Source organism: Pelophylax lessonae (genome assembly GCF_965119305.1).
Source record: "Pelophylax lessonae genome assembly, chromosome: 6".
Lineage (NCBI taxonomy): Eukaryota > Metazoa > Chordata > Amphibia > Anura > Ranidae > Pelophylax > Pelophylax lessonae.
Window position 1 is genome coordinate 117,703,808 of NC_138773.1, and position 26,696 is coordinate 117,730,503.

The window sequence follows — 26,696 nt, forward strand, 5'->3', positions numbered from 1 at the left end:
GCGGCCACTTGGTCGTCGGTACATACCTTTACTAAATTCTATAAAATTGATGTGACGGCATCGGCGGATGCCTCATTTGGCCGCAAGGTTTTGCAGGCCGCAATTTGAGGAGACCGGTGGTCTACCTCGAGGGTTTTTTTCTGTTTGAAAATTTTTTTGTTAAGTCTCATCATTAAGGATGAGCATTGTAAACCTCTAGTTGGCACCGGTTGGGCCTTCTAGATTGGGATTTGATTTCATTTTCCCACCCCTCATTTGTGATACTGCTCTGGGACGTCCCGAAGGTGGTGTATCACCGAGGACTACGTCTGTCGATGAGCGCTAGAGAAAAATGGATTTTTGTAAAATCTTACCGTAAAATCCTTTTCTCTTAGCTCATCGACAGACGTAGTCCCCGCCCCTCTGTTTTGGAGTTGGGTTGGGTTAAATTCTCTAAGCACTGCTTTTTCACATAACTGATTTGCTGAGGCAGAGAGAGAGAGGATATACCCTCTGGGACTGCCCCTAGGGTGTGGCCAGAGCTTTTTAATTTCCTGTCTAGTCCTGCTCCTGCGGAGGTAACATAACCCGAAGGTGGTGTATCACCGAGGACTACGTCTGTCGATGAGCTAAGAGAAAAGGATTTTACGGTAAGATTTTACAAAAATCCATTTATTGTGCGTTCAATCGCTTACTTTTTAAGTTTTTTAGCGCAACTATACCCATATTTTATAAAGATGTCCTATCTGTCCACCCTCCCCCCCACTACATATATATGGTGGGGTCAAAGGGGTGGATCTGTGTAGGAGTGATGTACTATCTAAGATTATATTTGAATGAGAGGTCCCAGAGGTTGGAGGATATGGTTATTCATAGGGTTGAGGTAATAGCTGCTTCCCATTGTGAATCGCTAAAGGAACGGCCAATATCCTTTTCCCATTTGACCTTAGGGGGTTGTTTTTTGAAGATTGTTTTGTTTTGAAGGACATTTTTCAAGAGGGTAATACCTTTAGTAGCGGGAAAATTTGATGTTCAGTGTAAGTATACTTTGTTATGCACTGCTTTATGTAGGTGGGGGTTATGGCTCAGACAGTGGGTTATTTGGAAGTGCTGGAAGTAATCTTTTTCAGGGAGGGAGGGAGACTTATGTAGAGAAGTAAATGGAATGATAAGGTTTCTTGCGTATAGGGTGCCAGGGTGGACTGTAAGTTTGCGGAAACCCCTAATGATAGAATGTTGGTTGCTTCTAATTTTTGTTGTACCAAAGCCAGGGGAGTGGGAAGGGTTTGTTAAAATGAGAATCGCATCATCTGCGAATAAATTTATTTTGTGCTCTACATTACCTCGTTTGAGTCCAGAGATATGTGGGTGAGTTATAATTTTTTCTGCTAAGGGTTCCATAATTAGATTAAATAAGCAGAGAAAAGAGGCATCCTTGTCTTGTGCCGTTGGAGATTTGGAAGGGTTTAGATAACATTGCGGAGCTGTATACCTGGGTAGAGGGGCAGGAGTATAAGGCCATAATGGCTGAGAGAATATGACCTTGGAAACCAAAATTTCGAAGCGCTTGCTCAAGGTTCTGCCAGTGGAATGCCTTCTCTGCGTCTAAGGTAAGAAGCAGAGAAGGCATTCCTGTTTTCTCGGTGTGAGGAATGATATTGATCATTCGTTGTGTGGCGTCCGAAGTCGGGCGTCCTTTAGTAAATCCGCACTGGTCAGGATGTACAAGCGTGAGTAGAATGTCAACCAGTCTATTGGCTACATATTTGGCATAGAGTGTAGTGTCGTGTTTGAGTAGGGAAATGGGTTGGAAATTTTTGGGTTGGTAGGCTCCTTTCCTGGCTTCGGGATGGTAATGATTACAGCTTTTAGCATTTCTTGCGGAAAAGAAGCTGATGAAGCAACAGCATTGAACACTTTAGTAGTGAGATCTCTGAGAATGGATTTAAATTTTTGGTAATGTTCCCCTACAAAGGCATCTTGGCCGGGAGCTTTATTTTTTGGGAGGGAATCTATTGCAATCTCTTTTTCAGAGCATGAGAATGGGGCGTTAAGACTTTCCAGTTAGGCATGACAGGTGGACTGATTCCAGAAAGGTTTGAATGCGGGTGTTTTCAGGATAGATTGTTTTGGTGTGATTTTCAAGGTTGTATAGGGAGCTGTAATAATCAGTGAATGGGTCTATGTCCTGAGGATCTATTACTTTGGATTTAGTTGTGGGGTGGTAAAAAAATGGTATGGGCGTTTTAGTGCGGAAACCTGGGATTTGATGGGCCAGGAGCATTCCTGGTTTGTTCCCGTGGGCATAAAAGCGCATTTTAAGTCGCTTTTGTTGTTGTTCAAAATTTTTTATGAGGAAGGATCTCAGTTCCAGGCGTAATTTTGTCAATTTACATTTTAGGTCATCAGATGGCAAAGTTTTGTTTAATGTATCTGTGGACTGGATTTCTGTGAGAAGGGAATCTGGGTGCTGCTTCCTTAGCGTCTTTTCCCTAGCCCCAAATTTAATGAAGTGACCTCACATTAAGGCTTAATGCGCGGCCCACATTGTAGAGGGGTCTTTCACTAAGTTCACATTGGTTACAAAAAAGTTCTCAAGGTGCGTACGGAGAGATTCCACATATTGAGTGGATTGAAGGATGCGGGTGTTTAAGTGCCACAAATAAGCAGTAGAAGACCATGTGGAGTCCTCTATGTTTATACAAATTGGAGAGTGGTTTGACCATGTTGTAGGAAGTATAGATTACGCTTTTTTTGGAGGGTCCATTGATTTGTGAGAAAGAGGTTTATTCTCGAGTAAGAGTTGTGGCAGAGGGAAAAGAATGTGTAGTCTTGCTCTTCTGCGTGTTGACCTCTCAATACATCAAATAGCTGGAAAGAGGATAACAGGGAGTTCAAAGCAGGTCTGCTTCCTGTGGGGGATGAGAGAGAGTCCAACAGGGAGTCCGGAGTCACCACACTAAGTGATTGCTCCTTGTTGAATCGTGGTCACCTTTTTGTGACGTTTACAGAAAAAAGTAGTTGCGTATTGGGAGCATAGACACACCTAGTGTAGGGAGCATCTTTTATCATGCAGCGTATAATAATATAGCGACCTTCATGATCTGGTATGAAATCTCGTAGTTGGAAGGGTAGAGAGTTGTTAATGGCTATGAGAATGCCTTTCTTTTTAACTGGTGCTGATGCTGTGAAGATGGTAGTAAAAAGTTTGTTGGTGCATGTAGGTGGGCGGGAAGCTTGAAAGTGGGTTCCTTGTACAGATAGGATAGCACAATGGTTTTGTGTGGCTAATTTCCATAGCAACGCTCTTTTTCCCAGATGGTTAAGTTCTTTTGCATTCATTTATAGTATTTTTATGGTCATGTACTTGAGATGTTTCCTTTGGTGGTTGTGAGTGAGAAGTTTGTGTATACAGGTAGCGGGTTAGATTTGGGAGTCTGATACTTGTTAGTAAAACTCGGGGTGCTGAGAGCTTCTCAGGGACTGGTTCTTCAAAGGGGTACTAGAAATAGGTAATCTGGTGAAGATAAACGTTTTAGCACTTTAATAGAGATAAAAGAAAAACTCAAACTGAGCTGAACAGGACCTATTCCTTCACAGGAGGTTCAACAGGTACTAAGGAATAGATATGATGGGGGTGTATAAAGTTTTAGACTCAACATGGCCACTCACCTGATAAAGCTACATCTTGCGAGACTGTCTGAGAGCCGTTTAGGTACGCGATTTCCCATGGGGGTTTAGTTGGGGTAGAGGTGCTACATGCTGCTGCGAGCTGCCGCTGTGTTCCATGGTATCAGTAGAAGTGTTTTTGTTAGGGATGATATTCCAATCCACTAAGAGTAGTTGATCTTGGAGGGATCAGATGTTGTGTTTGGATCGATTGTGAGTGATCAGCAGTTTTGCCGGTGCAACCCATTGATAATGGATTAGGTGATTGAGCAGGGCTTTCATGATAGTGTTACGTTGTCTGCAGAGTATGATGGCATAGGTCAGCGAAAATTTGTAGAGAAGCTTTTGGGTCTGGTAGGGTCCCTAGGGTTCTTGCTTTCTGCATGCAAATGTATTCGGAGAATTACGTCTCTGGGGGTTGCATCAGGTAGAAAAAGGGGTTTGGGGAGTCTGTGGACTCCATCAATGACCACCTCTGTTTTTTAGCTCTGGGAGTATACTCTTATAAGGTATCTGACATATGAATGTAGTTCCAATGGGGGGATTGCTTCAGGAATACTGCTATTTATAATGTTGTTGCGTCTAGACCTGTCTTCAATGTTCGCAATTTTATCCTTTGTTCCATGTTGAGGTCATCATGTCCATCAATGAGGCCGTTGATTGTATTGGACACACCACCTAGGTTCCTCTCTATATTAGTGACTCTATTTCTGAGAGACTGTGGTCAAATTTGTGCAGAAAAAGCATATCTGCTTGTAAAGAGCTTCTTAGGGAGATTAGCATCTCCTTAAGGGTGATATTTAGGACCGGTTTCCCTGCCGTGGGCTATGAGTTCGGGTCAGGCTGTGCATCCTGAGGGCTGTGTGATTGATGCATGGTTCTCCTAATGTGGATCTGCTGCAGGAGAGTCCAGCCTCATCCTAGCCTTTGCAGGGCTTCCAGAGGTCTGTGTGCCTGGAGGTGAAGCAGGGAGGAGAGTATTAATAGCAGAAGGTTCTTCCACTCCTCTGTTATTATGGGTGGCATCTCTATTGGGTCCTGGGTCGCAGTGTGGGAGACTCTTGGATGCGCCTCGCGTCCGGTTGAAACATGAAGGGAGCTTTCTCAAGAGGTGAGACTCCTTCCTCTTCATCAACATGATGCTGTGAAATTGTGAGTGTTCAGAGAGCTGTGTGTGTCCTGGGTTCAGTTGTAGTTTGTGTTCAATGGGAGGAGCTCTGTACTTACGCGTCCATCTTGTCTGCGCAGCGGCCTTGCCTCTCCCCCTCCCCCCCGCAATTCTTTTTTTAATAAATGAATTTCTCTATTCATTGACAGACACAGCTCCATATTCTTCTTAACCATTGGGTTATGCTGCCCCCTACAAGAGTGGGACACTAGGCAGAATAACTTTACCAGGCCTATGGGGCAATCCCTGCAGGCATACACCCCAACCCTAAATGGAGAGGTAGTCTGTACGGAGTGGCACCCACCTGATGGTTGCTGGTATGGTGACTAGTGTCCCCTCATAGCTCTTGCGGTCTCAGGGCAGATGTGGGCCCCGGGCTGTCTTTGAACAAGTTCCCGGCCCCCTGGAGATTAGTGACTGGGGCAGGGATGTCCTTTGGGCTCCCTGCGGTGGTTATAGGCAGGGGAGGGGGGGTGGTGGGAGCTGATGTCTCCATCTGCGGGTCTGCGCCTTACGTGGCTGGATCTGGCCAAAAATCTAGTCTGTGACTTTGCGGCCAACTCGCAGCTGAGCAGGTACCTGACCAAGCTGACCGAGTGCCTGGCTGGGCGGTACTGCCGACAGGTACGTGCCTCACACGGCCGGATTTGGCCGAAAAATTTCGGCCTACTCGCAGCTGTCCGAGTACCTGGCCAAACTGTCCGAGGGACTGACTAAGCGGTCTGGCGGATGCCGACGGATCACCTCATGCGGCCGTATCGGACCAAAAATGGAGGCTGCGGCTGACGGAGCTGGCTGTCCGAGTGACTGACCAAGCTGTCCGAACTGCTGATCAAGCTAACACGAGCTAATAAACTTTCCAAAACGTCTCCGGTCGTTATTTACATACACTGCCTTTTATGGGGTTAATGGGTAGGGGTACAGTGTACCCCTTACCCATTCACATAGGGAGGGGTTCCGGGATCTGGGGGGGCCCCCTTGTTAAAGGGGGCTTCCGGATTCCGATGAGCCCCCTGCCCGCAGACCCCCACAACCACTGGCCAGGGTTGTGGGGATGAGGCCCTTGTCCTCATCAACATGGGGGCAAGGTGCTTTGAGGTGGGGGGTGCAGAGCCCCCCTGCCCCAAAGCACCAACACCCCCCATGTTGAGGGCATGTGGCCTGGTATGGTCCAGGGGTGGTGGGGGCGCTCGCTCGTCCCCTCCCCTTTCCTGGCCTGCCGGGCTGCATGCTCGGATAAGGGTCTGGTATGGATTTTGGGGGGACCGGCTACCCTCAAATTCCATACCAGACCCGAAGGGCCTGGTTTGGAACCTGGGGGGACCCCCACACCGTTTTTTCCCCATTTTGGCGTGGAGTTCCCCCTCAAGATTCTCACAGCGCAAGTCGGATCCGACCTGCGGTGCCACTTCCATTCAAATCAATAGGCTCCCATAGGGAACCATTGATTTTGAATGGAGGCAGAAAAAAACGCTGCTAAAAGCAACGTGGCAAAACGTGCAATAACACCAATGGAAAAAGCTACTGAAAGCACGTTTTTTACAGCTGCTTTTTCCGGCGTCAGAACTAACTTTGACGCACGTTGTTTCTAACGCCCCGTGTGCATGGGGCCTTACTGCACGCTGATGGATGCACTAATTGTATCGGTGCAGGAAATTGTTAACATGGAAGGGCACCGGTCCTCTGGGTCTGCAGATTCCCGAAGAGGCAAAGGTACCCCATTTTTCCGCCTACTGTGAAAAAAATTGTTGCGAATTGTTGCGCGTCACTTGAGTTCTAAACGCATGGTGTGGCTAAAAAGCTGGTCTGCGGACCAGGCTTCTAAAAAGGGTCTATCAGATCTCCCCTTTACGGGGGACCACCTATTTGGGTCTTTGTTGGATGAACTAATTAAAGGTCTCACAGGTGGGAAGAGTACTCTTCTTCCTCTATCCGCTAAGGTCAGGTCACCACGTAATAGACGGGCCCGTTATTTTTCTGCACACAGGTGACCCTTTAGTACCTCCGGCATGCAGGAAAAAGAATCTAAGCCATTTTGGTCATCTGGGGGTTCCAATAAGACGTGGCCGGGTACGCCGAGAACAGGCCCCTCATGATCTGCAGACAAATCTCCATCTGCATGAAAGGACGCCCTCACCCATATCTGGGGTGGGGTGACGTCTTTGTTTCTTTCAGGAACCAGGGACCTCCTTGATTCACTACAAACCGGCCCATGAGCTGATCCGATCGGGTTACAAGATCGTATTCAGGTCCCAACTGTCATGACAGATTTTTCCTGTCCAAATGAGAGGCGGTACAAGATCTGCTGTCGCAAAGGGTGAATGTTCCAGTTCCCTCTCAGGAACGCTTTCAAGGATTTTATTCAAACCTGTTAACTGTTCCCAGGAAAGAAAGTAAAGTGCATCCTATTATGGACCTCAAGGCTCTGAATTGCTTTGTGCGGGTACGGAGGTTTTGTATGGAGTCCATTCGCACGGTAGTGGTGTCCCTACACCAAGGTGACATTTTGGCCTCTATCGATATCAAGGATTCATAACTGCTCATCCCAATTTTACGCTGGACACCAGCGTTTTCTTTGTTTCGCTGTAGGAGAGGAACATTATCAATTTGTGGCATTACCCTTTGGTCTTGTCTCCGTCCCCAGGATCTTCACCAAAGCGTTGGGTCCAGTATTGGCATTATTACTCTGACAGCGGGGTACCTGGACGATCTCCTTTTAAGGTCAGACTCCCACTCAGTCTGGTGGGCAACCTGTCAATCACTGTATGGACTCTGCAAGAGTTCGGTTCAACCATCAATTTCAGAAAACCTGCTCTTGTTCCAGCCTCCAAATTGGTTTATCTGGGACTGCCTCTGGACTCAGCCTCTGCGAGGGGGCTTCTTCTCCAGGAAAAGCTGCAAAAGTTGCAGGAGGCGATTCAGTTGCTGTTATCCAGCACTCTGTCCTCTTTGCGGACCTGCATGAGAGCTCTAGGTCTGATGGGGTCTACCTTCGAGGTGGTTCTGTTTGCTTAGTTTCACACTAAACCTCTGCAAATGAAAATTCTTGTCAAGTGGAACAAGGCTCCAAAATCTTTGGACAATCTGATTAGTTTGAGTCAAAACACAAGAAGTGCTTTTCTGTGGTGGCTTCGTTCCTTGCTTGGCCCTGCGTCAGGGCAAGTCCTTCCTTCCATTGTATTGGACCGTGGTAATCACAGATACCAGCCTATCTGGCTGGGGAGGAGTACTTGGAAAGCTTTGTGTCAAGGGGATCTGGAGTCTGGAAGAATCCAGACTTCGATCAATATTCTGCAACACGGAGCGATAAAGCTTTGCTTGAGTCATTGGACAAATTGTCTACAGGGTTATCTAGTTTGGATTCAATCAGACACGTGGCTTACGTCAATCATCAAGGGGGCACCAAGAGTGTCCTGGTGGCCCATGATGTGACCGAGATCTTAAAATTGGCAGAAAATTTTGTTCCAGCCCTCTCCGCCATGCATATTCCCGGAGTGGAGAACTGGCAGGCAGGTGTTGGATCAGGGGAAATGGTCCCTACACTCTGAGGTGTTTTACCTGATGTGTGTCCGGTGGGGGATACCCGATGTAGACCTGTTGGCCTCTCGACTCAACAAGAAGGTACAGAGGCTTGTAGCCAGTTCTCTGGATCCTCTGGCCGACACCACAGACAGTGCGTCCTTGGGGTCAGTATCAGCTGATCTATGCTTTTCCTTCGCTGGAACTTCTGCCGAGGCTTCTGTGCAAAAATAGAGGTGGAAGGGTTTCCGGTCATTTTGGCGGCCCCAGACTGGCCTCGCCAGTCTTGGTACACAGATCTGGTAAGGTTGGTCGCCAATGCGCCTTGGAGGCTTCCTCTCAGGGAAGTTCTGCTGTCTCAAGGGCCGATCTTCCATCCCGCTTTACAGTCGCTGGGTTTAACTGTGTGGCTGTAAAAAGCCAGGTATTGCAGTATGGGGGGTCTTTCTGACTCCTACACTGTTGAAGGCTAGAAAATATACCTCCAGGAAGCTTCATCATCGTACATGGAAATGGTACATCTCATCCATGCTCCTTTTCAGTGGCTAGGATATTTGCTTTCCTCCAAAGAACAGCGTTGAGCAGCGGTTTGCCTCGGGTACTATTAAAGGTCAGGTGTCTGATTTGGCAGTGTTTTCTTTTAACACCCTTTAGCTACGCATTCTTCGATTCGCACTTTTATCCAGGGGGTTTGTCATGTGGCTCCTCCGATCCAGTCCCCATTACCTCCGTGGGATCTTAACTTGGTACTGTCTGTTCTTCAGAAACCTCCCTTCTAAAAACATTAGGGAGATTCCTCTGCTTCCACTGTCACAGAAGGTAGCATTTTTGGTGGCTATTACCACTGCCGCAGTGTCTGAATTGGCGGCGCTGTGCTGCCGTTCACTTTCTCTGGTGGTCCATAGAGATAAAGTGGTACTTCAACCTAATCAGTCATTTCTTCCTAAGGTGGTTTCTTATTTCCAAGAGATTGTGCTGCCTTCGCTCTGTCCTAAGCCCAAGCATCCCAAGGAAATTGCTTTGCATTCTTTTGGATGTTGTTCGGACAGTTATAAACCATAAGATCTGGTAACTGGCTGTTACGGAGTCTTTTAGGAAATCTGACTTTTTGTCCTCCCGAAAGGACCTCAGAAGGGATTGGCTGCGTCTGCCACGCCCATATCCAGATGGATCAGGCAGACGGTGGTACAGACATATTCACTTAAGGGTCAGGTTCCACCTTTCCCTGTGAAGGCGCATTCTACCAGGGCGCTGAGTGCCTCTTGGGCTTTTCACCATCCGGCATCAGTAATACAGTTTGCAAGGCGGCATCTTGGTCGTCTGGGCACACCTTCACTAAATTCTTCAAAGGAGATGTGTTTGCATCCTCGTATGCTTCTTTTGGCCGCAAGGTTTTGCAGGCTGCTGTTTAAAAGAGAAATTATTTGAGGGTCTATGTGTTTCTAGGTGAATTCCAGTTGTTCCTGGTGGAGCTCCATGTTAACTGGTTTGCTAAGTTTAGCCTTTGGGGAATTGTGTTCTTTTCTGCGTTGTTTTCCCACCTCTCATGCGAATACTGCTTTGGGATGTCCCTATGGTTAAGAAGAATATGGAGCTGTGTCTGTTAATGAACAATAGAGAAAACTGGGTTCTTGACTTACCATAAAATCCTTTTCTGATGTTCATTGACAGACGCAGCACCGCCCCTCTGTTTCTGAGTGGGTTGGGGTATTTTTACTTCTGACACTGCTTGCAACAAAACTGAATCCTATAGCAGAGTGAATGGGTGTATGCCTTGAGGGACTTCCCCATAGGCGTGGTAAAGTTTTTTTCCTGCCCAGTGTCCTACTCCTGTAGGGGGCAGCATAACCCAATGGTTAAGAAGAATATGGAGCTGCGTCTGTCAATGAACTTCAGAGAAAAGGATTTTACGGTAAGTCAAAAATCCAGTTTTTTAGCACTCCTCTTCTCTTCTCCAAATTTATGAGCAGAGAGCCTTTGGCCATCTAAGGCTCACAGGCAAGGTGATGCAGACCAAAGCCGCTCAGTCGAGCATTCCCTACATGCCTAGAACTGCTGGGGACTGGTAAGCAGACATTTATACACCATTGAGCACGCAGGTGATGCATGCTGCACTTGGAGGAGTTTTGAATACCATCTTTCCAGTTCGTCACAACATTTGAGACTGATTTGAATTAACCCAGAATTTTTATATGGGACTTTTTAGTCATAGAATTTCAAATGTTCTTTTCACAATTTGAAATTTTCACTGCATCATTTGCATGGTCACTTATATCACAAATGTCACGTTTGTAGCAATTGTTATGGAAGTGCACAACTTGTAGGAAGGTTGAGCAGTCAGTTATGCGTTTGCACCTAATACTATCACTATGGTTTACGCTTTGTGATTTTTTTTTTTTTTTGGTGATTTTTTTCCCCGCAAAAAAATGTTTTTCTTTTAAACCACTTTAGCCCCGGAAGATTTAGCTGCTCAATGACACTTTTAACTGACAATTGCGCGGTCATGCAATGCTTTACCCAAACAAAATTTACATCTTTTTTTCCCCACAAACAGAGCTTTCTTTTGGCGGTATTTGATCACCTCTGCGCTTTTTATTTTTTGCGATAATAAAAAAAGAGCAAAAATTTTGAGAAAAATATACATTTTCTACTTTGACCGTTCATACTTTGACCGTTAAAAAATATCCAATATATTAAATTTTTTTAATATTTAGGCCAAAATGTACTTAGCTACATGTCTTTGACAAAAATATTCTCAATGAGCATATTTTTATCCACACTAAGACCGGAAGACCCTTCCTGACCAGGCCATATTTTGCGATTTGGCACTGCGTTACTTTTTGGACAATTGCGCGGTCGTGCGATGCTGTACCCAAATGAAATTACGTCTTTTTTTCCCCCACAAATATAGCTTTCTTTTGGAGGTATTTGATCACCTGTGCGATTTTAAAGCGAAAATAATGAAAAAAAAAAAACAAAACAATATTTCTCTAGCGCTCATCGACAGACGTAGTCCTCGGTGATACACCACCTTCGGGTTATGTTACCTCCGCAGGAGCAGGACTAGACAGGAAATTAAAAAGCTCTGGCCACACCCTAGGGGCAGTCCCAGAGGGTATATCCTCTCTCTCTCTGCCTCAGCAAATCAGTTATTTTCTGTCTAGTTAGGAGTAAGGACCTAGATACCTTGCTGGGATCTTAGGTCCTGGCAAGAAATTTTTTTCTAAAAGGATTTTTGGACAGCTTTTTTTCTCCAGTGTTCCTGTGAGATCTTCAAGCAAGAAAGCTGAACTGGGCGACGGGCTGGATGTTGAGATCCGGTGGTCACCCCAGTTCAGCCTACGAGCGCGTGCAGGCCATAGCTCCGCGCTGAGTCGGCCGCGACAAAGTCCCATTAAAGGACTGAACCCGCGAGTTAAACGTCTCGCTGAAACGCCAAAGACCATGAGTCACGGCGTCTGTATCGGTCGACAGCCCTCCCGCCCCGGTGGAGAGGGGTACTGTCAGGAGTTGGTGCCCGCCTGGTTCCGGTATGGTGAGTAGTATGTTCCCCCTGTTTTCCCTAACGGGTTTTGTGGTGAACGCGGGCCCCTCTCTGTATGGTAAGAAAGAGTTTCTTTCTATCCTATAACATGTCACAAATCCTCCTACTTTGAGTGTGATTTTATGTGTGCAAAAGCCAGGAGGCTTGGTTTGGGAGCTAACAATCTATTGTATACATGTTTTAAAGATGTAATCTGTGGCATTCTGGGAATCTTATGGGTTAAGTATAAGCTACCTACCAGTCAGAAGCCATGGACATGTAGACTGCCTTCCAAGTCAGATCTCCAGCTAATAGCAGGCCTCCCGAACGGCCATGCGGTCCGCCAGGGCCGGTACCGCCAAACATGCCATATCCCCATGCAGAGAGAGTGTTGTGTGCCTGCAGCACACCGCTAGTCAGCACAGGCCGCCGCCATTTTTTTTGCTGGATCGCACGAGCCGCCATTTTGGCGTAGCCTCGTGTCTCCAGCATGGGGGCGGCCATGTTTTAGGTGATTCTACACCTCGTGGAGCTTGGGGGAGGCGCCGGAAGGCGTACAGAGGGGCGGAGCCGCCTCCTTTCTTCCTGGGCAGCCAGCCAAAAGACTTCCTGTTTGTCTAAGACAGCGCTGTAAGCTGTTGCAGTTCAACTCTGAACATCAAGTGGTGAGCCTGGGGGTCTATCTCTCTCTCTCTCGATCGATAGGGATCCCTAGCAGGTAACACTAAGGGGTTTTTTGTGGCGCTGAGGGTCAAAAAAAAAAAAAAAAAAGTTTTTCTTTACTTTGAATTATATCATCCAGGAAGTAACTGGAGTTATTATGGACCCTGCCACACAGATTCCCCCACCTGTTTCCCTCGAGGGGGCCTCGGGACCCGCCGGTGTACAGAGTATAGAGTCATTTACAGCAATTTTGGAGTCTATGGTGGCTCGGGTGGAGGCGGCCTGTCAGGGACGGGGGTCAAGGAAGCGACCCCCGCCTACCCCTATACTATCTGACACCTCTGACTCTGATTCAGAGATGGTCACTGCAGTTGCAGGTTCCTCTGCAAGGGCTGCTATCCCAGGTAAAGCCCCCTCAGACAGTGAGGAGGACGCTTCTTCTCCTGCTATAATTCAGGAAGAAGCATTGGTGGACGCACTAGTTGTGGCAGTGCAGGAAACCTTAAAACTTGAGGCTTTACCGGCAGAGGCAACTGAAACAGAGAGGCCTTTTGGGACTAATAAGCCCATCAAGACGGCGAAGGCTTTTCCTGTACCTAAATGTTTTGGAAATCAGATTAAAGGAGAATGGGAACATTCTAAACGTACCTTTACTATTTCCAAGCGTATTGCTAGACGCTATCCGTTTGAGGAATCCATCATTAAGAAATGGACGGTACCACCAGTCGTGGATCCGCCTATTTCCAGGCTGAATAAAGCCACGGTTATTCCAGTGGAGGACACTTCGTCCTTTAAGGATCCGGTGGATCGAAAGATAGAAGCGGAGTCCCGCACTATCTTTTCTCTGATAGGGTCAGCATTTAGACCAGTAATTGTTATTGGTCTAGTTTCCCAGACACTTACAGAATGGGCGAAGATGGTACGCCAAGATCTTAGGGGAAAAGATATTCCCCAGGAGACATCTGATTTGATAGAACAGATCATACAAGGGCTACGGTTTATCTGTGACGCAGCCTTGGACACTACTCCCTTGTTAGGGCATGCATCTAAGTTAGCAGTGATCCTCAGACGTGTGCTGTGGTTAAAATGCTGGTCAGCTGACCTAGGTTCCAAAAAGACTTTGACCAATCTCCCTTTCCAGGGGAATCGTCTATTTGGAGCCAACCTAGATGAAATCATTAAGGATGCCACCGGGGGCAAGAGTACTTTTTTGCCACAGGCTGCAAAAGCTAAGGAACCTCGCAACAAGCGAGGACCTTTCTTTACCGCCCATAAAGGACGCCCGGCTGGTACTTCCGGGAAAGGCAAGACTCCTCCAGGAGGGTTCAAGAAGGGCTGGTCGGACAAGCAGAGGACCAACCCAGCCAAACCCGAAGTAAAGGAGTACACAGCCTGAAGGTGCGCCCCCACCCAATTTCAGGGTGGGGGGACGTTTTCACCGGTATTCAGGACATTAGATCGAGCATCAACCACTACTACCGGTGCGATTCTTCCCTTCCAACATTTAAGTACAGGAAGCGGTAGTTACCGTTCCCTGTATAGATCTTTTCCTTTACCTTTTCCTAAAATTAGTCCCGATACCTCACAGGAATCGGATCTGATTGACCAGATAGGCCAAGTAGCCTCTAGTCGGGTGACTTCGGTCCCTGAGGTTCAACCAGAAAAGATCACCTTGCCTGATAACTATCAGGTATCTGATAAATGTGTGGGAACAGAAAACGACCAGACTTTCTCGGATGGTCGGGGCCAGATACCTCTAGGGACGCCTGGTTCAGATCCAATCAGCGCCAGTGGTCCTAGAAATTCTAGGCTGGCCTCTTCAAGCCGGCCTGGCCGACTTGGACAGGTTAGTCGCAGACGTTCCGTGGGAACTTCGTCTCAGGGAGTGTCTGTAGTCTCAAGGACCTATTTACCTTCGTGCTTTACAGTCGCTGGTTTTAATGGCCTGGCCATTGAGACCCAAGTACTGAAGGACAGAGGTTTGTCTACTTCAGTCATTTCTACCCTTATTAAAGCAAGGAAAGCGACTTCCAGCAAAGTCTATTATCACACATGGAAGACTTATATTGCGTGGTGCGAATCTTTAGGATTTCCTCCACGTACCTATTCGGTGTCTCGAATATTGGCCTTTTTGCAACAAGGGGTTGAGCAGAAGCTAGCCTTGAGCACCATCAAGGGTCAAGTTTCAGCATTAGCAATCTTCTTTCAGAAACCTTTAGCTACCAAATCCTTGGTGCGGAATTTCATCCAGGGGGTGCGGCACCTGGCTCCTCCAGTCCGCGCGCCCTTACCGCCCTGGGATCTTAATTTGGTTTTGTCGGTTCTACAGAAACCTCCCTTTGAAAACATCAGGGAGATTCCCTTGCTTACTTTATCCCAGAAGGTGGTCTTCTTGGTGGCTATTACTTCTGCTCGCAGGGTGTCAGAACTGGCTGCATTATCATGCCAGTCCCCATACCTAGTGATTCATAGGGATAAGGTAGTACTTCATCCTAAGCCATCTTTTCTTCCTAAGGTGGTTTCAGATTTTCATCTGAATGAAGATATTGTACTACCTTCCTTGTGTCCTCAGCCCAAGCATCATCGGGAACATGCGTTGCATTCCTTGGATGTGGTTCGGGCAATCAGGGTATACCTGAAAGCTACGGAATCATTCCGTAAGACGGATTCACTTTTTGTGATCACGGATGGCCCCAGAAAGGGTTTGCCTGCATCTGCCGCGACCATTGCCAAATGGATTAGACAAACGGTGGTACAGGCTTATTCTATTAAGGGTCAGAGTCCTCCGTTCCCTGTTAGGGCGCACTCCACTCGAGCGCTCAGTACTTCCTGGGCCTTTCGCCATCAGGCGTCAGTGGTCCAGGTATGTAAGGCGGCCACTTGGTCGTCGGTACATACCTTTACTAAATTCTATAAAATTGATGTGACGGCATCGGCGGATGCCTCATTTGGCCGCAAGGTTTTGCAGGCCGCAATTTGAGGAGACCGGTGGTCTACCTCGAGGGTTTTTTTCTGTTTGAAAAATTTTTTTGTTGAGTCTCATCATTAAGGATGAGCATTGTAAACTTCTAATTGGCACCGGTTGGGCCTTCTAGATTGGGATTTGATTTCCATTTTCCCACCCCTCAGTTGTGATACTGCTCTGGGACGTCCCGAAGGTGGTGTATCACCGAGGACTACGTCTGTCGATGAGCGCTAGAGAAAAATGGATTTTTGTAAAATCTTACCGTAAAATCCTTTTCTCTTAGCTCATCGACAGACGTAGTCCCCGCCCCTCTGTTTTGGAGTTGGGTTGGGTTAAATTCTCTAAGCACTGCTTTTTCACATAACTGATTTGCTGAGGCAGAGAGAGAGAGGATATACCCTCTGGGACTGCCCCTAGGGTGTGGCCAGAGCTTTTTAATTTCCTGTCTAGTCCTGCTCCTGCGGAGGTAACATAACCCGAAGGTGGTGTATCACCGAGGACTACGTCTGTCGATGAGCTAAGAGAAAAGGATTTTACGGTAAGATTTTACAAAAATCAATTTTTTTCACATTCTAAAATAACATTCCCCCCCCCCCCCCCCCCCCAAAAAAAAAAAAATTATAAATCAAAATTTTTTAACATTTTATGCCAATTTGTGTTGTGCTACATATTTTTGGTTAAAAAAAAAATCGCAATAAGCGTATTTTGATTGGTTTGCGCAAAAGTTATCGCGTCTACTAACTACAGGAAAGATTTGTCATTTTTTTTTCTTTTACTTGTAATGGTGGTGATCTGCGGGTTTTTTTTTTTTTTTTGTGGGGGACTGCGACCTTGCAGCGGACAGTTTGGGCCCCTAACTGACATTTTTGACACTTTTTGGAGACCAGTGACATTACTACAGCAATCAGTGCTAAAAATATGCACTGTTACTATAATAATGACACTGGCAGGGAAGGGGTTAACACTGTTGGTGATCAAGGGGTTAAATGTATGCCGCATGCTTACTGACGTGTGTGGGGGGAGGGGGTTCTATGACAGACACAGAGATCCCAGGTTCAGCTATGCTGAATCCTGTGATCTCTCCCTGTCTGTCGCAGAAAAGATCCGCCTGCTTTGTTTACACAAGCGGGCGGATCTTCTCACACTTTCCCCGAAGATGGGGGCAGAGAGGCGGTGATCACTGCCTCCCGTCCTCCGGCCCGACTCCCGCTGTGTCTAAACACAGCGGGAGCGAGCCTCCAGCAGCACGCACCGCCGAGACAGCTAAGAGTGCAGCGACGTAGGGCCACGTCGCTGGACCCAGGGCTGCCACTGCCGCATTAGCAGCACAGTGAGCAGTCCTAAAGTGGTTAGAGAGCGCACCAGTTCCTTTCCCTTCACTTATGTAAACAAGGCAGATTGCCATTCTGATAAGAGGAAAGGGGTGTAATTTATGTCCCTGCGCTGCAGGGAATAAATTCCATCTCTTCCCCTAGTAAAAGCACCACACACAGTTGACTAAAACACTGGCAAGGCACACTGTATACCAGTTAACACGCCCCTGATGATAACCCCTTCCCTGCCAGTGTTAGTACAGTGACAGTGCATATTTTAAGCACTGATTACTGATTCGTGCCACTGGTTCCAGGCAATGTATCAGAATGTCCGCCGCAATATCGCAGTCCTGCTATAAGTCACTAATTGCCACCAGTACTATTAAAAAAAATGTATATATATCCCATAGCTTGTAGACCCTAACTTTTGCACAAAGCAATAAATATACCCTTATTGGGATTTTTAGAATGCATATTGGCCTAAATTTATGAAAAAATTTTATTTTTTTTCCCCACAAAAATTGTCTTTTTTTTTTTATAGCGCAAAAACTAAATGCAGAGGTGATCAAATACCACCAAAAGGAAGTTCCTATTTGTGGAAAAAAGACACACAAGTTTACTTAGGAATAGCGTTGCATGACCGTGCAATTGTCAGCTAAAGTATGCAGCGCCGTATCGCAAAAAATGAAGGGGGTAAATTGATGCATTTATTTTTTCTCATGCACACAAGATGTTTTTGCAGCTGCTTCTAGGGGTGTCGGGTGTTTTTTTTTTTTTCCCCCCAGCCTCTAAACTCTTTTGCATGATAGCCTATGTGTCCATGCACACTTGGGCTTTTAGAAGCAAAAAAAAAAAAAACACCCCACTTCCAGTGCATCCAGTAGCAATAGCTCTTTGGCAGAAAAAAACACGCGACGTTTGTAAACATGTCTAAGGGCGTGTTTAACACTAATTCGTTTCAATGGCCAGAATAGTTCTGCCTAATGAAATTAACACCCAAGCTCTTGAGGCTTGTAAAACGAATTAAAATTTTGCATTACATACTTTTACCAGCGTCAGGTGCTTTTTCTGCCAAGACACTGCTGCCAGGAGGAAAGGCTTCTATTCTAGGGAGTTTGCAAAATTTCCAGTGTGCATGAGGCCTAAAGGTGAACTTAGCCTATAACTGTGAGCAGGGCACATAGAAAACAGTTATACAACAGGTATTAGGGTACTGTTGACTGCGGCAAATGAATTGTGCTGTGACTGATTTTTTTATTTTTTATATTTTTTGTCTTCAGGCATTATTCGGAGCCTTGCAGCCCACACTGTAAATCCAGACCAGGATGTTAGTCAGTGGACAACTGCAGAGAATGATGAAGGACATGCCAACAACCAATTACGTTTAGTACTCCTCCTCCAATACCTGGAGAACCTAGACAAACTGATGTACAATGCCTATGAAGGATGTGCCAATGCATTAACCTCCCCTCCTAAGGTTAGTAGATAAAGGGTTATATCTTTTAGGCGTAGTTCAGTTCACACTAGTGAGATTTCCAGATACAGCATCAGTCACACAGAATTGCAATACAATGGGAATTGCATTATTGTCAGCGGTGCCCATTTACATCAATGCAGCGCAATGCATTTTTTGGGAAATGTACTTTTGCTGCTTTGCTAATGCTGCAGCATGATTTTAACCATATAGACGTTAATAGAAATGTAACACACAAGCATGTAAAATGCATGTACAGTGGATATAAAAAGTCTACACACTCCTGTTTTAAAATGTCAGGTTTCTGTGGTGTAAAAAAATGATACACAGTTAAATAATTTCAGAACTTTTCACACCTTTAATGTGACCTATAAACTGTACAACTCAATTGAAAAACAAACTGAAATCTTTTAAGGGGGAGGTGAGGTAAAAACTAAAATGTGGTTGCATTAGTATGCACACCCTCTTATAACTGGGGATGTCGCTGTGTTCAGAATTAGGCAATTGCATTCAAACTCATGTTGAATAGGAGTCAGTACACACCTGCTATCATTTAAAGTGCCTCTGATTAACCCAAAATAAAGTTCAGCTGTTCTAGTAGGTATTTTCTGGCATTTTCTTAGTCGCATCCCACAGCAAAAGCCATGGTCCACAGAGAGCTTCCAAAGCATCAGAGGGATCTCATTGTTAAAAGATATCAGTCACAAGAAGAGTACAAAATAATTTCCAAGGCATTGGATGTACCATGGAAAACAGTGAACACTGTCATTAAGTGGAGAAAATGTGGCACAACATTGACCTTAGCAAGAACTGGATGTCCCTCCAAAATTTATGAAAAGACAAGAAGAAAACTTGCAAGATGGAAGCCTTTTATTATGTAGAAAAACATCCAAGCCTGGCTACATTTTGCAAAAACACATCTGAAGTCTTCCAAAAGCATGTGGGAAAATGTGTTTATGGTCTGACGAAACCAAGGTTGAATTTTTTGGCAATAATGCCAAAAGATTTGTGCTTAATATGTGCACATATCTGCAGATATGTGCAAAAACATTGCACATCACCAAAAGAACACCATACCCACAGTGAAGCATGGTGGTGGCAGCATTATGCTTTGGTTTTTTTCCTTCTGCTGGAACAGGGCTCTTAGGGTAGTGGGAATTATGAACAGTTTCAAATACCAGTCAATATTAGCACAAAACCTTTAGGCTTCTGCTAGAAAGGTGAACATGAAGAGGAACGTCCTCTTTCAGTAGGACGATGACCCAAAGCATACATCCAAATCCACAAAGGAATGGCTTCACCAGAAGAAGATTAAAGTTTTTTGGTATGGCCCATCCAGAGCCCAGACTTGAATCTGATTTGAAAATCTGTGGGGTGATCTGAAGAGGGCTGTGCACAGGAGATGTCCTTGCAATCTAACATATTTGAAGTGTTTTTGCAAAGAAAAGTGGACAAATATTGCCAAGTCAATATGTGCTATGCTCATACTCAAAAAGACTTTAAGTGCTGTAATAAAATCAAAAAGTGCTTCAACAAAGTATTAGTTTAAGGGTGTGCACACTTGCATAACCATATTTTAGTTTATTTTTACTTCCCTTCACCTAAAAGATTCCCGTTTGTTGTTCAACTGAGTCCCAAAGTTTATAGGTCACATTGGAGGTGGAAAAAGTTCTAAAATGGTTTATCTTTGTCTCCCTTTTTTACATCAAAGAGATCTGACATTTTAACAGGGGTATGTAGACTTTTTATATCCACTGTATATGTGTGTTTTGTGAGTTTTGGCAGTGTTTTGTATCTAAAATTTAATCTCCTCCAAAAAAACTAGGGTCATCAAAATTGCACTGAAAATTGAATCAAGTCGGATCTGCAGTAGTGTGAACCTAGCCTCCTAGGAGGTCCATTTGTTAAAACAAATTGCATGCCACAGGAGGTTGTTAAACCAGAAATTAATCCGGATTTGCTTTCTGATTGCAATGGCTGCTATAGGAAGCGGTGTATTCTGCCTCCTGTGAAATATTAAAGAATATGTAAACACAGCATTTCATATTCCTTACATATATGTGCCTTCTGTACCGTGTAGTTGTATGAAATAGTATCCTATTCTTTTTGTATTGCTTCCTTTGTGTTAAATTCCTGGTGTTGCTACAAGTCTCTCTGCTTTCCTATTAAAAACTGATCACACTAAGCAGGATAACACACACCGGTGGTCAGTTCTTTAGCTATGCTGGGAACTCTGCTGGTTTTCTCCAATGGTCAGACCTATCCTGACACATTGGCCCTGTGCTCCACTTTTAAATTGGCTGGCTAGGCCATTTTTGCAATTTTTCCATTTAGATTTTTATTTTACCTTTTACAGCTTTCAGAGTTTAAAGACCCCCCCCCCCCCCCCCAATCATGTATTTTCTGAAAGCACATGACGACCAGTAGAATACAAATAAGGTGCCACTGATTTTTAGGGCACAATATTTGGGCAAATGTTTATCAAAACAATATGTTTGCTAAAAATACTCTAAAATCATTAGCAGATAAAACCCAGCACATTTTACAAAATTCCTGAATTCCTAAATATAAAAGCTAACCTGTATTGAGTTAAATAACCACTATTTGTAAATTTTAGATTGCGCCTTATTGCGAAATGGTGAGCATATGCAAAAATGGAAATATCCAAATTTCTCAAAAAATCTAGGTTTTAATTGTTCCTTTACAGCTATGAGTTTCGTTAAAGACCCCCCCCCCCCCCCCCCGATATTTGCACAAATGTTTACCAAATCAATATTTTCGCTAAAAATCATTTATAGCAGATACAAACAGCAATTTTTACAAAATTCCTGCTAAAATCCTCCTGATCAAAAAAGCTTAACCTGTATTAAGTTAATAGATATTTGTACATTTTTTTATTGCACTTTTTTGCGAAATGGTGAAAACTGAATGTACACAAAATTGTAAATAACCAAATTTCTCAATCTGGAGGTTTTCATTTTTAGCTTTCAGAGTTTTTAAAAACCCACCAAACTTTACATTTTCTGAAAGCAAAGGGGTAGTAGAAAAAATGGAAGGTGCTACTGATTTTTTAAGGCCTCGCGATATTTGTGGAAATGTTTTCCAAAACAATTTTTTCTGCTAAAAATGCACTAAAATCTTTATTCGCAGATACAAACACAGCAAATTTTACTAAATCCCCTAAGTTCTTTCAAATATAAAAGCTAACTTGGACGTACGCCAAAATTTCTCTAAATATCTGGAGGTTTTTTTTTTTTCCCTTACAGCGTTTATAAAAGACCCCCCCCCCCCCCCCCCCCCCCCCCCATAAAAAGAAGGGGCTACTGATTTTTAAGGCTATTTTCGCTGACAATACACTAAAATCATTAATAGTGGATTCATACATGGCAAAATGTACAATATTCCTACTAAATATAAAAGCTAAAACTGTATTGAGTTAATAAGTAAATGTTTGAACAAATATTTGTACATTTTAAATTGTAGCTTTTTGTGAACTGGTGAAAACTGAATGTACGTAAAACTGCAATTTTTTTTTTTTTAAATTATTATTTTTTTTTAAGCATTTTTGCATAAATACAGAGAGAGAATACAAGTACAGAGATACGAAAATTATATCTCCAGAAGTTTTCTAGGCATAACTCTAGAACAAACAGCAATGTGTACACTTTTCACTACGAATGAATAACATATGGACATCAAGAAACTCACTCAACTGCGGGCAGCGGGCAGGTTACCATTTTTCACTTACAGCTTTTATAATTTGAAATGTACCCTCAGGCTCGGTTCACACTGGTACGAGACCCTGGGAATCCAGTGCGGGTTCCTGAATCGCCGGCAGTTCACGCTGCCCTCTGCAAACTGCTGTGGGTGTCAATACAAAGTTAATGACACCCCCAGATTGGTTTTCAGATCTCAGTGTAAACTGTGTTTTTGGACAGTAATCGAATTGCATGTGTATGAACACCCATGCAAATGCAATCCGATTCTGCTGCGGACACAAACAAAAGGGTCCTGCACGAGTTTGATCCGAATGCGATGCAAATTCAGACATACAGTTTGTATGGCTGAATTCTCAGCGCACAGACATGTCCTCAAACCAGACATTTTCTGAAAGCACATGGCCTGTAGAAAAAAAGTGCTACTGATTTCTCGATCGTCCATTTTCAGACGCAGCCTTCTTCTTATTCATTGGGTTATGCTGCCTCCTGCAGGAGTAGTTCTAGGCAGGAAAAAAATTAATTCTCCATGCCCACGGGGCTGTCCCCACAGGCATAACCCACACCCTCTGCTCCAGCAAACCAGTTTGTTTCTGCCTAGAGAAGGAGTAGGACCTATGTTTCCTGCTGGGACTCCGATCAATGTTTTTTATTTTTTTCAGAATATCTTGTTTTATTTCCCTTTACTCACTTTGCTAGTTAGTGTTTAGGGGGATCATCCTGCTGATCTACAAGTAATGCCGGCTGGTGTTTCGCACTGGATAATCTAGATCCTTAAGGTCTCCCCAGCCTGGCCTATGAGCAGGTCATAGTCCCGCACTAGGCCTCGCCACAATGGTGCCCCTTTCCGGATGGGGACGAGACTGCAAGTGGATTACTCGCTGGGTCGCAGCATACCCCTCGGCTGGTGGCACCCCCACTCCGGGTGGGAGGTGGTTCTTCCCAGTGGAGCCTACCCGCTCCATGGTATGGTGAGTAAATGTAGCCCCCCTTGCCCTTTGGTGGTCTTGGGGGGGGGGGGGATGTGGGCCCTTTCCTGGGCATAATAGAACCTGGACTTCTTAAAAGATCCCCCCCTGACTTGTCAGGTACCTGCCCCTGTGCCCTGTCCCTTTGTAGATCACTGAGGCCTGCATATTGGGGGTCCTTGACCGGATGGCACGCCCTGAGTGCCACCATCTTTAGTGTGGGTAATGTAAATATTTTTTCCCATTGACTTGAATGGAGCAGCCATTTTTCCTGTGCTTCCTATTGATTTGCATTGGCAGCCATTTTTGTGTAGCCCTGAGGTGCTACACAGGCAGCGTGACCTTTCACATACCAGGCTGATGTCAAATCCTGTAACTCCCTCTTCTGCTGCAGTCTGATCCAGGAGGTTTCCTCTGGAGGTGGTAAAGTACTGGGGTCTTTGTGGGCATATCCCTGCACACTCTGCTGTCAGTATATATTTAAGTGGGAACCGCCATCTGCGTTTTTAAAGTGACAGTACTAATTTCCCAGGCAGTAAATTTACTCTCAGACCCACTTAGAGCGATGCCTGGACTGTCCGGATCGCAGTCGCTGGCCGCGATTTCAGCAGCTCCGCAAACGGCCGCTGCATTCTCTCATTGGTGGAGTTCTCTAAATCGGAGGCTGATATGGTCGCCATGGATGCCCCCCTACCTGAGGGGTCGCTGTCCTCACAATCAGATGGTGAGGATGACCTGTTGTCTTCAGCTGCAGCGCGGGAACGTGCTTTGGTGGAAGCCCTTATTGTTTCAGTAAGGGAAACTTTTAAAGATGGCAGATGAGCCCACATCGGCAGGGACACGGGTATCTTTTGGCTCCCACAAGACACAAAAATCAGTTAAGGTTTTTCCTTGTCCTGAGACCTTTCATGATATTGTTAATGACCAATGGCAGCGCATCAAGCACGTGCTAAGAGTGCCTAAGCACTAACGCTGTTATCCTTTTGCTGAGACTCCAACCATTGGATGGTAACTCCTAAGGTGGATCATCCCGTTTCCAGGTTTAACAAATCCACTATAGTGCCTGTAGAAGATTCCCCTGTTTTTACGGATTCGTGGGAGAAGGATTGTTTGGCGTTTTTTTTTGTGCCTCTAGGGCGCAAGAAAAAGGTAAGCTGTTCAGAGCTTCTGGAGGGACTAAGAGGCACTGGGGCAAGCCCAAGACCAGTCAGCCCGGTTCTGTGGCCAAGTCCTCTTCAGCATGAAGGAGCACCTTCACCTGCTTGTGAGGTGTGTGTGTGTGGGGGGGGGGGGCGTCTGCGCTTCTTTTAGGAACCCTGCACTTCCTTCATTCAAGACAAATGGTTTCACAAACATTCGTTCCGAGTACAAGATCGAATTTCGGTCCCGGCCGATGGACAGATTTTTTTCTGTCAAATCTTCATCTGTCTCCAGATTGTTTGAAAGATCTCTGGGAGGCTGTGCAGGATCTTCTGGCTCAAGGAGTTATTGTGCCGGTTCCTCAGCAGGAACGCTTGCAGGGTTTCTAATCCAGTCTGTTCACAGTGCACAGAAAGGATGACAAGGTGCGTCAAAGTCTGGATCTCAAGGCTCTGAACCGCTTTGTGCGGGTTCAGAAGTTTTAAAGGGAGTCCATTCAATCGGTGGTTGCATCCTTAAATCAGGGAGATTTTCTGGCCTCTATCGATATCAAAGATGCGTTTTTGCACGTCCCCATCTTTGAGGGACATTAGCGATTCCTCCGCTTTGCAGGTGCAGAGGAGCACTTTTAATTTGTGGAGTTACCCTTTGGTCTCGCCTCTGCTCCCAGAGTTTTTACCAAGGTCCTGTTGCGAGCAGACTCTTATTCAAATCTGTTGGGCAACATCTCAATTACAGTTCAGACCCTTCCAAAAATTTGAGCGAACAATAAATTTTAAAAATTCTGCTCTGACGCTATCCATACGGGTCACGTATCTGGGGCTGACTCGACTCTGGGCTGGTGAAGGTCTTTCTCCCCTTGGAAAAGCTTCAGAAGTTGCAAAGGGCGATCAGGTTGCTGATGGAAACTGATCAGTCTTTCTTGCGGGCTTGCATGAGGGCCCTGAGTCTGATGGTATTGACCTTCAAGGGGGTCCCGTTTGCTCAGTCTCACTCGAGGCCTATGCAGAAAGATTCTTGCAAAATGGAACAGGGACCCTCAGTCATTGGACCAGAAGATTTGTTTGAACCATCTCACAAAGTCGGCTCTATCCTGGTGTATCCAGTCGCCAGCTTTGTGTTAGGGCAAGTCTTTCCTGCTGCTGTTTTGGACAGTGGTCACCACGGGATGCCAGCCTGTCAGGCTGGGGTGGAGTGCTGGGGAAGCTCTGCGCCCAGGGGACTTGGTCGGCAGAATAGTCTTCCTTGCCAATCAATATTCTGGAGCTCAGAGCGATGAAGCTTTGCCTCTTCCACTGGACAAGTCTTCTATGCGGGTCCCCGGTTCGGATGCAATGGAACAATGCTATGGCAGTGGCTTACATCAATAATCCAGGGGGGCACCAAGAGTGTCCTGGCATCCACGAAAGTGGCTAAGATTCTGGTTTGGGTGGAAGACATTGTTCCGACCCTTTCCCCAGCCCACATTCCGGGTGTGAAGAATTGGCAAGTGTATAACCTGAGTCGTCAGGTGCTGGATCAAGGGGAATGGGCCCTTCATTCGGAGGGGTTTCACCTCCTGTGTGTCCGGTGGGGGACTCCGGAGGTGGATCAGTTTGCGTCTCGCCTCAAAAGAAAAGTTAGGTGGTTTGTGGCCAGGTCGAGAGATCTTATGGCGGACGCCACAGATGCCTTGGTGGCTTCTTGGAGCAAGTATCGGCTGATTTATGCCTCCTTTCCGCTCGTACTCCTGCCAATGTTTCTTCGTCGGGTGGCGGTGGAAGGCATTCCGGTCATTCTGGTGGCACCAAACTGGCCTCAGCGTTCTTGGTACGCACACCTGGTAAGAATGGTCGTAAATCCTCCATGGAGACGCCCTCTGTGGGAAGATCTGCTTTCTCAGGGACCGATCTTCCATCCTGCTTTACGGTCGCTGGCTTTTATGGCTTGGCTGTTGAAAGCAAGGTGTTGAGGGATAGAGGCCTTTCTGACTTGGTCATTGCTACACTTTTGAAAGCCAGCAAATCGACGTCCAGGAAGATCTATCATCGTACGTGGAAATCGTACATTTCATGGTGTAAATCGCAGCTGCACCCTCGCTTGTTTTCTATAGCTAGGGTTTTGGCCTTTTTACAAAAAGGGGTTGAGCAGCAGTTAGCTTTCGGCACTATTAAGGGCCAAGTGTCGGCCTTAGCTATTTACTTCCAGCGTCCGTTGGCCACTAGTAACTTGATTCACACTTTTCTTCAGGGGGTGCATCATCTGGCTACTCCGAGGCGATCCCCGTTGCCTCCCTGGGATCTCAATCTGGTTTTTTGTATTTTGTCTGTCACAGAATGTTGCCTTCCTGGTGGCTATTACTTCTGCTTGCAGAGTGTCTGTCTGAGTTGGCGGCACTGTCCTGTCCGCCTTATTTGTTGGTCCACAGAGATAAAGTGGTACTTCGACCTAATCCGTCTTTCCTCCCCAAGGTGGTGGTGAATTTTCATCTCAATGAAGACATTGTGTTGCCTTCCTTATGTCCTAAGCCCAAGCATCCCAAGGAAATTGCATGGCACTCTCTGGATGTGGTTCGGGCGATAAGGGTTTATCTGATGGTAACTGAGTCTTTTCGAAAATC

General features: G+C 45.7%; 1 protein-coding gene across 4 annotated transcripts in view; it reads left to right on the plus strand.

Moving 5' to 3' along the window:
* The window catches only part of SMG1 (SMG1 nonsense mediated mRNA decay associated PI3K related kinase), a 795,166-nt gene that overhangs the window by 297,894 nt on the left and 470,576 nt on the right, over positions 1–26,696 (plus strand). For all 4 annotated transcript variants that reach the window (XM_082260927.1, XM_082260924.1, XM_082260925.1 and 1 more), the window contains exon 21: positions 18,080–18,276. In XM_082260927.1, coding sequence (XP_082117053.1) covers positions 18,080–18,276 — 197 coding nt within the window. The remainder of the gene's footprint in view (positions 1–18,079; positions 18,277–26,696) is intronic.